This window comes from Brachyistius frenatus, unplaced genomic scaffold (genome assembly GCF_029030835.1).
Source record: "Brachyistius frenatus isolate BFR_SWC_R1_liver_20210118 unplaced genomic scaffold, ASM2903083v1 Contig_153, whole genome shotgun sequence".
NCBI lineage: Eukaryota > Metazoa > Chordata > Actinopteri > Embiotocidae > Brachyistius > Brachyistius frenatus.
In genome coordinates, this window is record NW_027210752.1 from 431069 (window position 1) to 444946 (window position 13878).

The 13878-nt window shown below is 41.8% G+C and overlaps 1 protein-coding gene across 2 annotated transcripts in view; it reads left to right on the top strand.

Moving 5' to 3' along the window:
- The window catches only part of LOC138631335 (MAM domain-containing glycosylphosphatidylinositol anchor protein 2-like), a 184579-nt gene that overhangs the window by 120681 nt on the left and 50020 nt on the right, over positions 1-13878 (top strand). Inside the window, exons 9-10 of one of the 2 annotated variants that reach the window (XM_069716190.1) lie at positions 2862-3182; positions 13436-13708. In XM_069716190.1, the coding sequence (XP_069572291.1) occupies positions 2862-3182; positions 13436-13708 (594 nt within the window). The remainder of the gene's footprint in view (positions 1-2861; positions 3183-13435; positions 13709-13878) is intronic. The other variant, XM_069716191.1, reaches the window with a different exon arrangement.

The following is a 13878-nucleotide window of genomic DNA, read 5'->3' on the forward strand; positions in this document are numbered from 1 at the left end:
AACCTCGCTGCTCCCCTCCTGTCCTGTCGTTGTCAGTTCACCACTTCACTGTTTGGACCCAAAGAAATGCTCAGGAAAGTGGAGGAAATATGCAGCAGAAAGAAATGTGTCAGCACTTGACACCTGGCTGCTTCAACCGAGACATTGTGTGAATATAAATCAGCAAACGTGTGAGAATGAAATGAGTGTCCGCTGTCATTGTTGCTGAGGAAATAATATAGTGATTTCTTTTGGTGCCAAACAGCAGTGACAGTCCCTATTTGTGAGTGACCAGTCTTCATTATTCCATGCCAATGACACCAATGTTTTTATGCATTACTTTTTCCAGCTGTTGTTACAGTGCTAATGTTGATCAAAACAGTGTTGTTCACATACTGTAGTACTGAACGCTGACGACAAATGACTTAGAATTATCACCCTTCTCTGTCGTTCCCCCAGCTTCTTGGAGCATTTTAGCATCTTTCAGCACATGGTTTTGGTTTCATGGCCCATGAATCCAAATGAATGCCAATGTGGCTCTGTACCTGCTGGATGTGTAAACAGGGACTTGTTTATTGACAGATTCATCATAATGATTTAGAAGGTGTTGTTGGTGTTGTCAGCTGGTTTCTTTTGACTCTAAGAGGGTAAAACAAATTATCTTGCAGCTTTGTTCTTGTTGAATTTTAAAAACGGTTTTCATGATTGAGAAAATTCTCTATTTTTAAACCTCTTCTTGAATATTTATTGTCTCAATGCATTACCTACAATAGTAACAACGAGCTAATTATACTTTCGGCGCAAGTTATTATTTTCTTTTTTAGTGATATGATTGACACAACCTTAGAAGAAAAAGTGCATGTTGGGCTTCCCTTGTTTCTACCAGATGATAGCAATAACAGATAATTGGAGCACTGAAATGACAGCAGGATTCTTACTTCTCACCCAGACAGAAATTAGGTCAAACGAAGTCTAGCTGGACTGTGTTTAGTTCTCTTCAGATTGCTCGTGATTTCATCACTACGAAACTTCATTGTGGCTTGACTCCATTCCAGCTGCAGCATTGTTTGGGCAGAATGACAGTGATTCGAAAATCATCTGGGAAGCAAAGGCATGGTTTCATCATTGCTGAGGAGATTTTTACTCCTTGAATTACTGGCCGTTAACTATTTTTTGGAGCAGTGCTACAAAATAGTCTTGGAGTCTGCTGATGGTTTGGACTCACACAAAACCACATGAACACAAACACACACACACACACACACACACACACACACACACACACACACACACACACACACACACACACACACACACACACAGCACTCTAGGAGCTGGTGCAATTTGCCAGGTTTACTAATTAAACAAATTTACTTGGCCAGCAGGCTTGATGAGGAACCAGACTGCCTGATCCAACCTGCTAGATTTCCTGCTTTCCAAACTTAGAACAGATGAAGGCTCACACACACACACACACACACACACACACACACACACACACACACACACACACACACACACACACACACACACACACACACACACACACACACACACTCGTACTTGTACTCGTACACACATGCTCAAGGAAACACACACATATTCCCATCAATTTGGCACTTTGCATTATTTTCTTCTCCTTCTCTTGCTTCTTATTTTTCTGCTTCTTCCTCTTCATTTTATACTTTTTCGTATCAATTGTCAACCAACCGGGCCCTAAAATATCTGTTAGAAAAAGGCAAAATATTTTTTGGGTCATATTTTATTACATGGCCAGCAGTAATAATACTAAATCACCCTTGGGAGGGTTCTGTTGTAAATGCTCTGAATTATATGGTGGTGGATGAGACTAAGTAGCTGCGGGAGGAGGAGGGCAGAGAGTGATGGTAATGATGCAAGTGTGAATGTTAAGAGGATGTTAGCAGTGGAAAACATCTTGAAAAAGAGTTTTATGATGAGAAAGTGATGCGAGTGTGTTACGATGTTGAATATTATGATGAAAATGTAAAAACAAAAGTAAGAATACTGTTGCAGTGTTGATTTTAATGACAATGCTGCTGCTGCTGATGAAGATGATGGTATACTGAATGGGTTCTTCAGAAAATGTCCTGGTTAGTTCCTGGTTACAAAAATGTCCCCACTGTGAGCTTAGTAAAGTAAAGTTGCATTGCTAGCTGGTAGACTCGTCGTAAAAGAGCAAAATAAACTAAGCTATAAATCTAGCGTTTCCTGGTTGTAGTTTAATTTTAACTCTGCTCTTTTTCAACTCTGCTTGTTTTTTTTGCATCTGTTTAATAAATCCACTTGAACATCAGTCATGTACAAGTACAGTTGTTTAAAGTACAATGACTGCGTTGATTCCTTGTTTATGACAAATGTGCCTCAGACTAATCCCTTTTGGACTAATTAGCCTAATCTTCATGGTTCTTCAAATGTGATGGGAGTGCAAACAGGGATGTGCAAAAAGACACTTTAAATTTTGAGCCCTATTCTTTTAGTTCTGTGTATGGTTGAAAAGGACTACTATGGATTATTTTCTTTGTCTGCTATGGTCACAAAGTGCATTTGCTTGTCAGCTCTTCATTGCATTGTTCATTGTTTGCCATTGCTTGATGACATTAATCTTCCTCACTGCTGCCCTCCATGATGGTTTTACATAGAGTTACATGCTCAGACTGTCTAGTCCAAGCTGTGAGCCATTAATGCTGCTAATATCCGCATGGTCCTTCCATACAAGCTGTGTGTGTGTTGCTGAGACTTCATTGCCATTGCAATTTGGATGCTCATTCGCTTCCCCCTTCCATACCTCTTTCGCCACTTCTTCCCCCGAGTCGACCATTTCCTCTTACCCCGCCTGCTGACTTTCTAGAGCCCCATATCAGTCCCTCTTTTGTTTTTCTCTTTCTTAGTTCCCCCCAACCTGACAGTCCCACGGGGCAAGTCCCCCCTGGTGGCCCGCGAGGGTGACACAGTGGAGCTGGAGTGCCTTGTTTCAGGGAAGCCCAAGCCCATCATCCTGTGGTCGCGAGCAGATAAGGAGGCGCCCATGCCAGACGGCAGTATGCAGATGGAGAGCTATGACGGCGTGCTGCGTATTGTTAATGTGTCCAGGGAGATGACGGGCTCGTACCGCTGCCAAACCAGCCAGTATAACGGCTTCAACGTGAAGCCCCGGGAGGCTGTGGTGGAGCTGATCGTACAATGTGAGTAGACCGACTGTTTGTATTTTCTATATGTGTGTGCATGCATTTTGACGTACGATTTGTAACCGTGAAACATTGTATGTTTCTACATATTGTGCATCATTTGTTACTCTGATGTATTTTCATTTTATGCACTGTAATTATTCATCATGGGTGCCATTCCAGTGTGACCAAAATGGAACATTCACCCATTTCTTTCCATTGACGCCTATCCAATTTCCATGTGAAGGCTGTAAAATTTGTCCAGTCCCCCGGTGCCCTCAGTCAGGTCTGAGAGGAAGCACCTCTAGATACTGATGTCCACACTTGTTAGGGTCTTTCTTTGTGTTTGTGTTTGTGTGTGTGTGTGTGTGTGTGTTTGTGTGTGTGTGTGTGTGTGTGTGTGTGTGTGTGTGTGTGTGTGTGTGTGTGTGTGTGTGTGTGTGTGTGTGTGTGTGTGTGTGTGTGTGTGTGTGTGTGTGTGTGTGTGTGTGTGTGTGCCCATGTCAGAGAAGACCCAAAGACTGCGTGCCATATCCCCGGGCCTCTGAACCTCCGCCACTGCCGCTCATTGAGAAACCCCTTCCCCTCCTTTAAGATGTGACATTCAAAGATGACTTAGCAGCTAATTAGTGAGTGGCTAATTTATTCCCACTGGTATTCATTTTGTGTTCATTTACAGACATGTGAAGGGAATATTTTGAATGAACACCAGGGATTCAAAGCGGTGTCACTCACTGAAGCACTGGGGATGTTTTTGCCGAAAAACCGAACGGAAGACGGATAGGAAGGAAATGAAAGCGATCCGTGTAGGGTGCTTACCATTCTCTGGCAAGTGATTATAGGAAATGGAGTCTCATAGCTCCCATTGTTTTCCTCATGGCCTACTTAGTTAATCCATACATTCTTCCATTTCAAGTTACGCAGTTACTCCCTCATCTAAAAAGAACCTGGGCAGCAGCATGTCACTCTTAAAATCCAGTGAAATACACGGAAATTAACAAGCTCTGTGTTGATGTTTTTAGACCCCTCGTCAATAGACTTGTCAAACATAAAACAGCAGAAAAAAGATATCCAACACATTCTGAAGTGGGAACAATGAAACTGAATTATAAGTCACAGCGCAGCCAGTGTTTTCATTCAAGATGAACTCGTCACAGCAACTACCAACAGTTTGATTGAAGAGGAACAAGAGCAGCCCCCGTTCTGTTGTAGCCAACAAGGATTAGCGCAAAATTCCACGCTCAATGTTTTTTTCCAGGAGTTTTGATTGTACTCTTTGCTATGGCATTCACGTTTCAGTTTAGCTGTTCCCCCACTCCGCTGTGTTAAGGGAATTAATGAAGTTTTGATGTGCTTTGAAGAAGACTGTGTTGAATTTTTGGCTGAATTGATTATGATTATGCAGTGATGACAGCCCCTATCAAAGGTTAGTGGCTTTGCTACGCACCAATGCTGACACCAAAAAGTAAACAAAGGATTTAGACTCTAAGATGCCCCTCATTAATTAGCAGCCCTCAGTGGATCTGCTGCCTCATGCAAGGAGGGTGCTGAGGGATTGAACAAATTGAGAGAATAAAACCGATGTTATTCTTTTTTTTTCCCAGCAAGGCCAAAAGCTGACTCGTCAAACACCTGCTGAATGTTCACACCTCATCCTCCTGTTGAACTGTTGCCCATGACCCATATATTAATAACAGCCTATCAAAACATTTCTCTTTTTAAAAACATGAATTGATGATGGGGCTTTCTCCTCCGCTTCCTCTCACCAGACTGCAGCTTACTGCCACAAGCAGTAATAGGTCACAGTGACCTCGCTTCCATTTGGAGAGCAGCTGGGGCACACACTGTATTCTGTCTACCATTTTTCTGAGAGCAACACAGTTACAGGAGGGAAAAAAAACAAATAAATAATGCCCAGAAGCTTTTCTGTCAACAGCAACAATTATTCAGCATTTATGGAAATCTGGTTTTGTCTGAAACGCAACAGCAGGGGGTCGGCCCTGTAAATGTGAATGTCTGACACTGAATGAAGGATTGAGTGATAGAGTTACACCGTTGATTCATCGAATGCAGTATGCCCGATTGATGAAGTTACAATTGGTCGGTTTAATGCCACGACTTCCTGTATCCATTTCAAATGAATAGCCCTGTAGCATTGCATACAAGGTCCGGCCATATACCACTTTCTTTCTGCATTTTCTGCAACAACATATGCAGCATGTTCATCTGCAAAGCACCAACTATTGAAGGCAAGAAATAGGCTGCATTGGTTCCAAATTAAAAGCCCTCATTTCAAATTAAAAGCGTTGTAGTATTTCATACACGGTCTACCATTCATCATTAGGTTATGATCTCGTCTTGTTGCGTATGTTACACGCAATCTGTTTGAGTGGCCACCGTAACAAATGTGGATATTTTTCCTTCTACACAATAGGCCTCGGGTCTATTGCCTCTCCTCCAACCCATCTTCCTCATCACCACATGGCCCCTAGCCATTCACCTGAGATTGCGGGGAGTGATGATGACCTTCTTGTCCGAAGGCTGCCCGCAGGGATGCTGGGATACTGTGACTGTGTCACGCAACCCATGCAGGCCTTTAGGAGAATCGAGCCACTGACATGCAGACAAAGCAGTAGCCAGCCTCTTTGCTACATATGGGTGTGGGTGTGCATTAGTATGTGCCTGCATGTGTGTTTGTAATCATGTCAAATATGAAACATGAATGACCAAGGTGGCCAGTGTCACCGGGGAGCCCTCTCATTCTTCCAGCTTTGAAATCAAACACAAACACAGTGTCCCACATGCACACTGCAACATATTGGCATTTATGAGTGCCTTGGAGATAAGAATGCTTATCCATTCCCTTTCTTCTATTCCATCCAATCTTACCACTGCACATGCTTCTCTGGCTGGAATGCAACAGCAAAGCCAAATCTATTAACTGTCCGTCACTGACTGAGTAATAAACTTACACCATTCCTGTATCATTGCCAAATTACAAGTTGTTATTTCAAATTAGAAGCCCCCTAATATTTCATACATCGTCTGGCTTTATAGGTTCTGATCTAGTATTGTTTCACTTTGCAAAAAACACTTTAATTCAAGAAATGTAAACAATTTAAACAAAAAACAAGCAAACTAACCCCTACTATCTGTTGGATGCACCTGTGTCTGGTTCTGGCAACATCGTGGCTGCTAGAGAAAATAAGATGCCAGAGCACAAATGTTCCTACATGACCAACATGTCTTCCTCATTTCTCTGCTTCACTATCTTTAAGCTCCAGATCTATGTTTGATAGAGAATCTTTTGTCTTTGAAGCACATTTGTGAGGATTTGCGAGTGTACAAAAATCCCTATATTTATCATCAGTTGACATGGCATTAGTATTTAATTATGCATTTCATTTTTTATTTATAATGCACTACATTTACATATATATAGCTGAACTAGTTTCTTCCTGTTTTTTTTTATCTTGCTTCTCCTCCAAAGTCTGAGATGAAGGAGATGGATTGGATCTACAGACATAATGTATCTGTTTACACATTGATCATAAATTAGCTGCAAATGTGTATTCAGTGCTTGTAAAAAGATCAAATATTGAAACTGTGACAGAGATATGACAAAGCTATGGTGCAGAAAGAACAGGATCCAGTTGCATTCAGTGAACATCTGGTGGAAAAAAACTTGCGCAGGTTTTGAAAATAAGCCATGCAGACTTTTACGAAGTTATACCTCAATCTCAGAACACAAAGGAGAAATGTAAATCTGTTTCACTGCAGAGTATATTGAATCTACAACTGCCCCGCTGTCTGGTATGACAAATGATCTAAAAGGAAGAGAGGAAGAACAAAACCTTCGGACAATAAATTCCAGTGACCTTAACTAGCCACTGAAAGAGCAATGAATACTAAAACTCCAAAGCCCAGGGTTTTATATTCATTATGTACTTTCTTGGCCCAGTTAAATCTAAAATAATACAGTAAGTGCTGAAAATGAAAACCTTTTACAGTATTTTCGAGAAGGAAGCGATTCTCATGAAGGTCTACAGCCTTTGAATGACCCGTCTCACAGTGCAAGGCACAGGCAAGATTTCTCTCCTGTGACATCCAGCCATGAAAGGTCGTCTTTTATCACACTGCTGCTGCTGCTGCTGCTGCTGCGGCGTTCCCCCGCCGTATCAAAAACAGTGGACAGGGGTCACTTACAGGGAGTGTCTGTTGTTAGTGGCAGTCAGATGGAGAAGACATGCCTCAAGAGGCAAGAAGGAGGAGGAGGAGGAGGCCGAGACTACAAGGCCACAGCTGAAAGGCATTCACGCCATTAAACCTATTATTTTTCACACATTTATTTGCCCTGGCTTGTGGTTGCATCATAGGTGGACTCACAGTGAAGCTCATCAATTCCATCTTGATCATTCTGTCTCTAACTTTCACCACAATTTATCCTGAGAATGCAATTATTGCTCATTATGAAGTATTATTTTAATAAAGCACCTCTCTTGCACTACACTTATTGATGCTGTGCAGCACTTTTATCTGTTCTCCATCTTCAAAGCAGAACACATAATGAAAAGACTTATTTGGGCTTTGGCATTGATGAATCAATCATTCTGCTTCTTGCTTCAGAGCCAGTTCTGTTTGTCAGACTCGTGTTACTTATTAATACCTGGCATCAAAGCCTTACTTTCCGTACTTGAGTTGTCAGATTGCTTTGACACACTTAGAGTATATCGGGCAAACGTGTCCATCGTGTGTACATGTCAGTGCACGCTGTTGACAACATTTTCCAAACACATAGACCTTTGCTCGTCTTACTCAGCTTGAGAATTGACTTCATTAACATAATCTGGCCCTGCTTTTGTTGTTTGCTCCATACGCCTGTCGGTATGCCCCCCTCCCTTTTTTCTCTTGGCCTGTCTCATGGTGTGTAAGCACAAGCCAATCCCTCTGAGATGCTTTTCTCGCCTGCATTTCCAGGTCCCAGCGTGAGCCACCCGCCTTTGGTGGTGAGCCATGTGCAAAGCCGCATTTAGTAACTTGATCAAGGGACCGAGGTACAGTCCTCTGAAGCAAAGAGCATTAGAGGCGTGAAGGAACGACTCTGGCAAGTCAACAGCTTTGATATGTAAAAACCTGCATCTGTTGGCTGGCGAAGGCGATGCCAGGAGGAGAGGTAGAGGGAATGGAAGACGTCTGCGTTTAGAGTCGTAGCCCTAATAGAATTGCGAACGCCAAATCCCAAGCTGTGACACCCTAATGTTCTTAGTCAAACTGACTTGGCATGGTCCAGGGGCTTGAGAGAGGGAGTGAAGAAGTGGAGAGAAAAAAGAGGGGAGGAAGAGGTATAGAGTGGTCTTCTGTCCTAGATACACTGTCTGTCAGAGTGAGAGTTATCAAGTTCTACTTCAGCCCAGATGCACAGGAATCTTTTATCCAGGCTTCCCTTCTGTTCCTCATCACATTGTCCACGACACCTGCCTGATGTAACCGTGCAGTTGTCCCCTTGAGCAAGCACCTTGCTATCTAACATACATCAAAAAGACACACCAGGATAAAGAGCTACTGTCTGTGCAAAAGTAATGAGCAGAATTACACAATTATTGTTTTTAATTAATTTTCCTTTCTGCATCAAGAAGGCCTGCAATGCTGGCCCCTGAGGCCCACTCCAATGTGAATCATATTAGAGCGCTTCACATTAGCCTAACGCCAACCTAATGCCGGAAAATTAATCTTTTGCATTACAGCGGGGCTCACACTGCATTTGGGGATGAAATTTTAATAACCTTTTTTTGTGTGGAACAATGTAGAATTGATCAGCCGCATCAAATCCGCTGCAGAAAAGGTCAGTGAATATGTAGGTTGTAAACAGAAGCATGCACACGGCTTAGACAGAATAATTCATAACTTGGTCAATGACTGAGCTAAACCTATTAACGGATCACCAGGCCACTCGTTGCACTGAAGAATTTACATTGATTATCATTAGTTGTATATCTAAGTTCATAAATTATCCCTACGTTTTAATAACAATATGGTAATGCGGAAGGTGTTTAAGTTCATTGTTTGATTGCAGCAGCTGTATCATGAGGGAAGGAGGGCGCATTGATGCGGAGCAGCGTTCCCCTACAGTATTTAACACAGAGACTCATTAAAAACCAGATGAATCAGAGTTAGCATTTCATATTCTGTGTAGAAATATGTCTTTGACTTCCTAATGAAGTTTTTTTTTTTTCTTCTATCAAGGGTTGATATTGACATATGTCAAGCTACAAGGGTTAAGAATGTTTTTGCTTCCATCCAAATACAAAGCTGTTGTTTTTATTTCGTATTCCAATGTGTAGTTGCTGAAGTTAAGTAAAAAAGTACACAAATATTTTAAATTTTTCTAAATGGAGGGCAGGGATGTCACATAGTCATCCATCAAGGAAGGAGCACGGATGCCACACAGGTCTCTGAAGTATTCTACTTAAAGGCCCCCCCCCCCCCGACATGTTGGAAGATGTATATAAAACACTCTATCTTGAATCATTTTTGTCTGATGTAGTTTTCCACCCAAAAGATTAATAATTAAATAAATTACTAGTAAAAATTTCAAGCTGAACTGCTGATGACTCATACTGCAGGTCAATTCTCAGTTGAATGTGCACTGGAGTTTTAAAGTTTCCATTTAGTACTGATGTACGTTGATTTGGACCATGATCAGCAAATCATGTTTACAGACCTGCCCTTTAAAATCGTATTTTTAATGAGCACAGAAAAATTTGGCACTCTCATCAGTTATTAAAATCTGCATGTCCTTCTGTACAGTGAAGCTCAAACACTCAACTCCAGGATACCGATATATTAGTTATAGGCAGATAAAACCAATAAATCGGTCAGGCTCTATAATACAAATCACATGATCACACGATTACTCTTTTATTATCTGTAAGGAAATAGGCCTAAGGCACAGGAGCTGCTGTGGTACACTGCAGGTAATTTCATCCAAACACCCATGTTTTTTTTTTTCTTTTCTACCCAACTTGTAGTAGCTACCAGCCTATATTTGTTTGATCTCACCATGTATTTGAGTTTCTGTCATTTATTGAATACTGGCTTCTACAGTATATGGGAATTTAAAGTGGTAATATATCAAGAGCCATAACTCTGCAGTGCACTAAGCGCTTTAAAAAATATTTTAAATATATTTTGCTGATAATAGCTCATGTTGCATCAATTGCATTTAAGACTTTTACTTGTAAGGACGTTTTTTTTTCTTGAGTTTTTATTTTATTAGAACTTTAACTTGTAATTTGTATGTAAAAGATCTGAGTCCTTCTGGCAGCAGTGTCTTCCAGTGAGCCCGAGGGGAAAAAGTCCCAGACAAAAAAAGGATGAAAGTAAAACAAAAAAGACCAAATGAACATCTGACACTTCTCCAGCCCTGAAGACGGATTGCAGGAACCCATACGCACTCTGTGTGCACATGCACAGACTGTACAGTAGGATCTACTCTTGCAGGCTCGCCCACAGGAGTTGCATGTCCCTCTCTTCACGCACTCACCCAAAGCTCAAAAAAGAAAAATGAAACCCATTTGGACTGAGGCGAAAGTTTATTCTGAACCAGTCAAGCGATATTCCAGAAATGCAGGTGCACACAAATTCACTTCAGCTTCCGAAACGCACGCATATTTTTCCACAAGTGCACACACGTCTTTGTTCAGACCTCCTCCCTGTAGACAGCAGTCCGTGTGGACCGTGGGGAAAAGGCCTCCGTGCTCTTCGATGTTGTTTTTCTCCACATTACTGTCAAGGTATCCACTGGTGACTGATGATGGATTACATCTGAGCCCGCGCTCAGTGTTCTCCCTCTGCCTGTGACTTACAGCAATTCGGAGCCCTCATCGTCCTCACTGCTACGCTAACCATGGCGAGCACTGCTCAGGGAATAGCACACAGGACCTTTTCGCTCCTTTCGCCTCGTGTTCGCTGGGCAGCTGTTTCACAGAAAAATGCACAGGGGGAGATGAGGCATGTGCCCTTGTGCAAAGGATGTTTTGGTTATATAAGAGATTTTTTTTTTTTTTTTTTTTTTTTTTCATTTGCTGCAGATCCAAACCCTGTCTTCATTTGTCTTTCTGTGTGAATGGGACTGCACTTACTGCAATTTGGTCTAGTGCCACTCAGGGAGGCTGTGGAGCTAGCTGTGATTCACCGCTGCACACAAACCTACAATTTTAATGTGATAAGTAGAGTTCCAGACCCTTCTTTCGGAGTCAGAGATAAGCCTTTGGGTATGGGCAAAAGCCCAGGCCACGCTCATTTGAAGGAGGAAGTGATTTGCTGATTCATTTAGCAGAGATGAAAACCACTTTACTTGTCACCTTTGAAACAGCATCAGGTGAAGGAGAAAAAACTTTTTTTGTAATGTTTCTTTTAAGTCCAAACCTCTTGAGAGAGCTATGTTTACTTTCTCCCTGTCACTTCATGTATTATGATACATTATTTTTCACTTTTCAGCCCGTCATTATCCGATCTAATGGTGAGTCATTAATCATAGTAGCTGCTGACTGAATTGCAGGATGTTGTGTGTTCAGTGATAATTAGCATCGAGGGCAAGGATGCACAATCCCACGTTGGACTTGTTATATGTCGGTGTATTATTTTGCATTCAGTATGATGTTTACAGCCCACGTTTCCCCGTGCACTCCTCTGGCCTCGTGGACCTGCCCTGCTCTGCAGCCTGCGGGGAGGTGAACTCAATTATGTGCAACAGAAAAACAAAAATTAAAGTTTGTTAAAAAACACAGCGAATACTTTCAACCCCTCAAAAGAGCTTCGACATCCTCCACATCTTTAAAATATCGGCTGATTAAGGTTGCAGATAATGCCATTAATAGTGTTATCAAATTATATGCTGTGAATTTTAATACACTCTTCATTTAATTGCATATCCTATCAAGTTTGGAAGGCTCAGTAATTAGATTATATTACTGAGTGTGAATAATGTAGAAGATTATGTTGCAGATTACAGTTTCAATCAGGTAATCAGTGATCTGTAACAGATTACATTTTGAAAAATAGCATCCCCAGCCCTGGCTATAGCTACCGCCTCTCCTTTACTTTGTCAGGAATTATGTAAATTCCAAGCAATTAAGGGGCTCCGTGTCATTCTGTCTCTTCTCGGCATTCGCTGTTGTTTATCGAGCCCCATCGTGACTTTTGTCAAGCATCTGTACGAGCACGTCAAAGAGCAAAGATGCTTAAAATGGAGGAAATTATTCACAACCGTTTCGATGCTTGCACACACATTTTGGCCTAACAAAAACATCACCGTGTGCGAAATTAGCAAAGATTTTACATGTGCTAAAACATTACACATAATTAACTCTTTAGCAGCAGGGTCTGGCTTGTATTGAGGTCATGTCCAGCCCCCAACTTTGCTCTGGGTCGACTGGCTGAATAATTCAGCACCAGCTTGCCTGTGTGGGGAGAGGTGAAGCCTGTCAGATACTCAAAGAAAGTTATTAATTTTCCGTTTTGAAAGCTTCAGGTGCACTTCATCATGCTGTTGCCAAAATCCTGTGAAGCGTGACTGATTTTCGTTCAGAACATTGTTCTAGCCTTTTGAACATTAACATTGATCTTCCTGCAGCCCCTGCCGGTTACCCCACAACTGTTTTCATTTTGTCATCTGTTGCTGAAGTTTATTGACTTTGCACAGCTGATTGTTTAAAGATTACTTACAATATGCTTAAATCTAACCCTTTTCTCTCTGCTTGTATTCATTTAACAATATCAAACTGTCTTCTATAATGTTTTTTCTGCCTCAGTGTGTGTGCATGATTTAAATGTGTTATTCAGCAACTTCTATTTTATTTCCTTATGTCCTTCTTAGGTCTTCATTGAACAACCGGCAGATGTGCTCAGGGCCATTTTCCTTATTTTCTTTACACAGCACAAAATGTCCTTGTTTATGATTTTAAGTGTAGTTATTCAATCATCTCACATACTGTGTAATTCCTCTAGATTTGTATTCTGACCACTTTTTCTGTCTTACTGTTATTTTTTTGTGTATATCTTTGAAAGGTCACAGACTACCTCGTTTGACCGAGAGGGCCCTCACCTGAATAGTATCTGTCTTGTACAGACGTCAACAAACCTTCCTCCCACTTACTCGCCCTGTTTATCCAAACCTTTTTTTTTTTTTTTTAAATTCAGTATTTTTTCATATTTTCTGTCCTCATCAAATGTCAGCTGAGCTTGTCTGAGCCTCTCTGTCTCCCACTCAGACCCTCCGACAGTGGAGCCTGTTTACATGGAGATGCGTCAGGGCCTGGGGAGGCCCGTAGTGATGACCTGCAGGGTGCTGCGAGCCCACCCCTCCCGCGTGCTGCGCTTCGAGTGGCTTCTGTCAAACCGGCTACTCCATGCTGGAGCCTTTGACGCCCAAAGGGACGAGACGGAGTACACCATCCGCAGTCTGAATCGAGACGGTTGGGGCGAGTACACCTGTAACGTCATCAATGAGGCCGGAGCAGGAAAATGCACCTTCCAGGTCACAGGTAAACATTACTTGTCACTAAAGTTTTAACTTTTTTTTTACTTTGCTAGGAATTGAATGTTCAATCACTATTAATTGCTGTCCATGCGCCTGTCAACTCCTGTAGTTTTGCATAACACATGTTTTTTTTGCAATGATTCCTCACTTGTAGTTGTCTGGACAGGCTTCTCA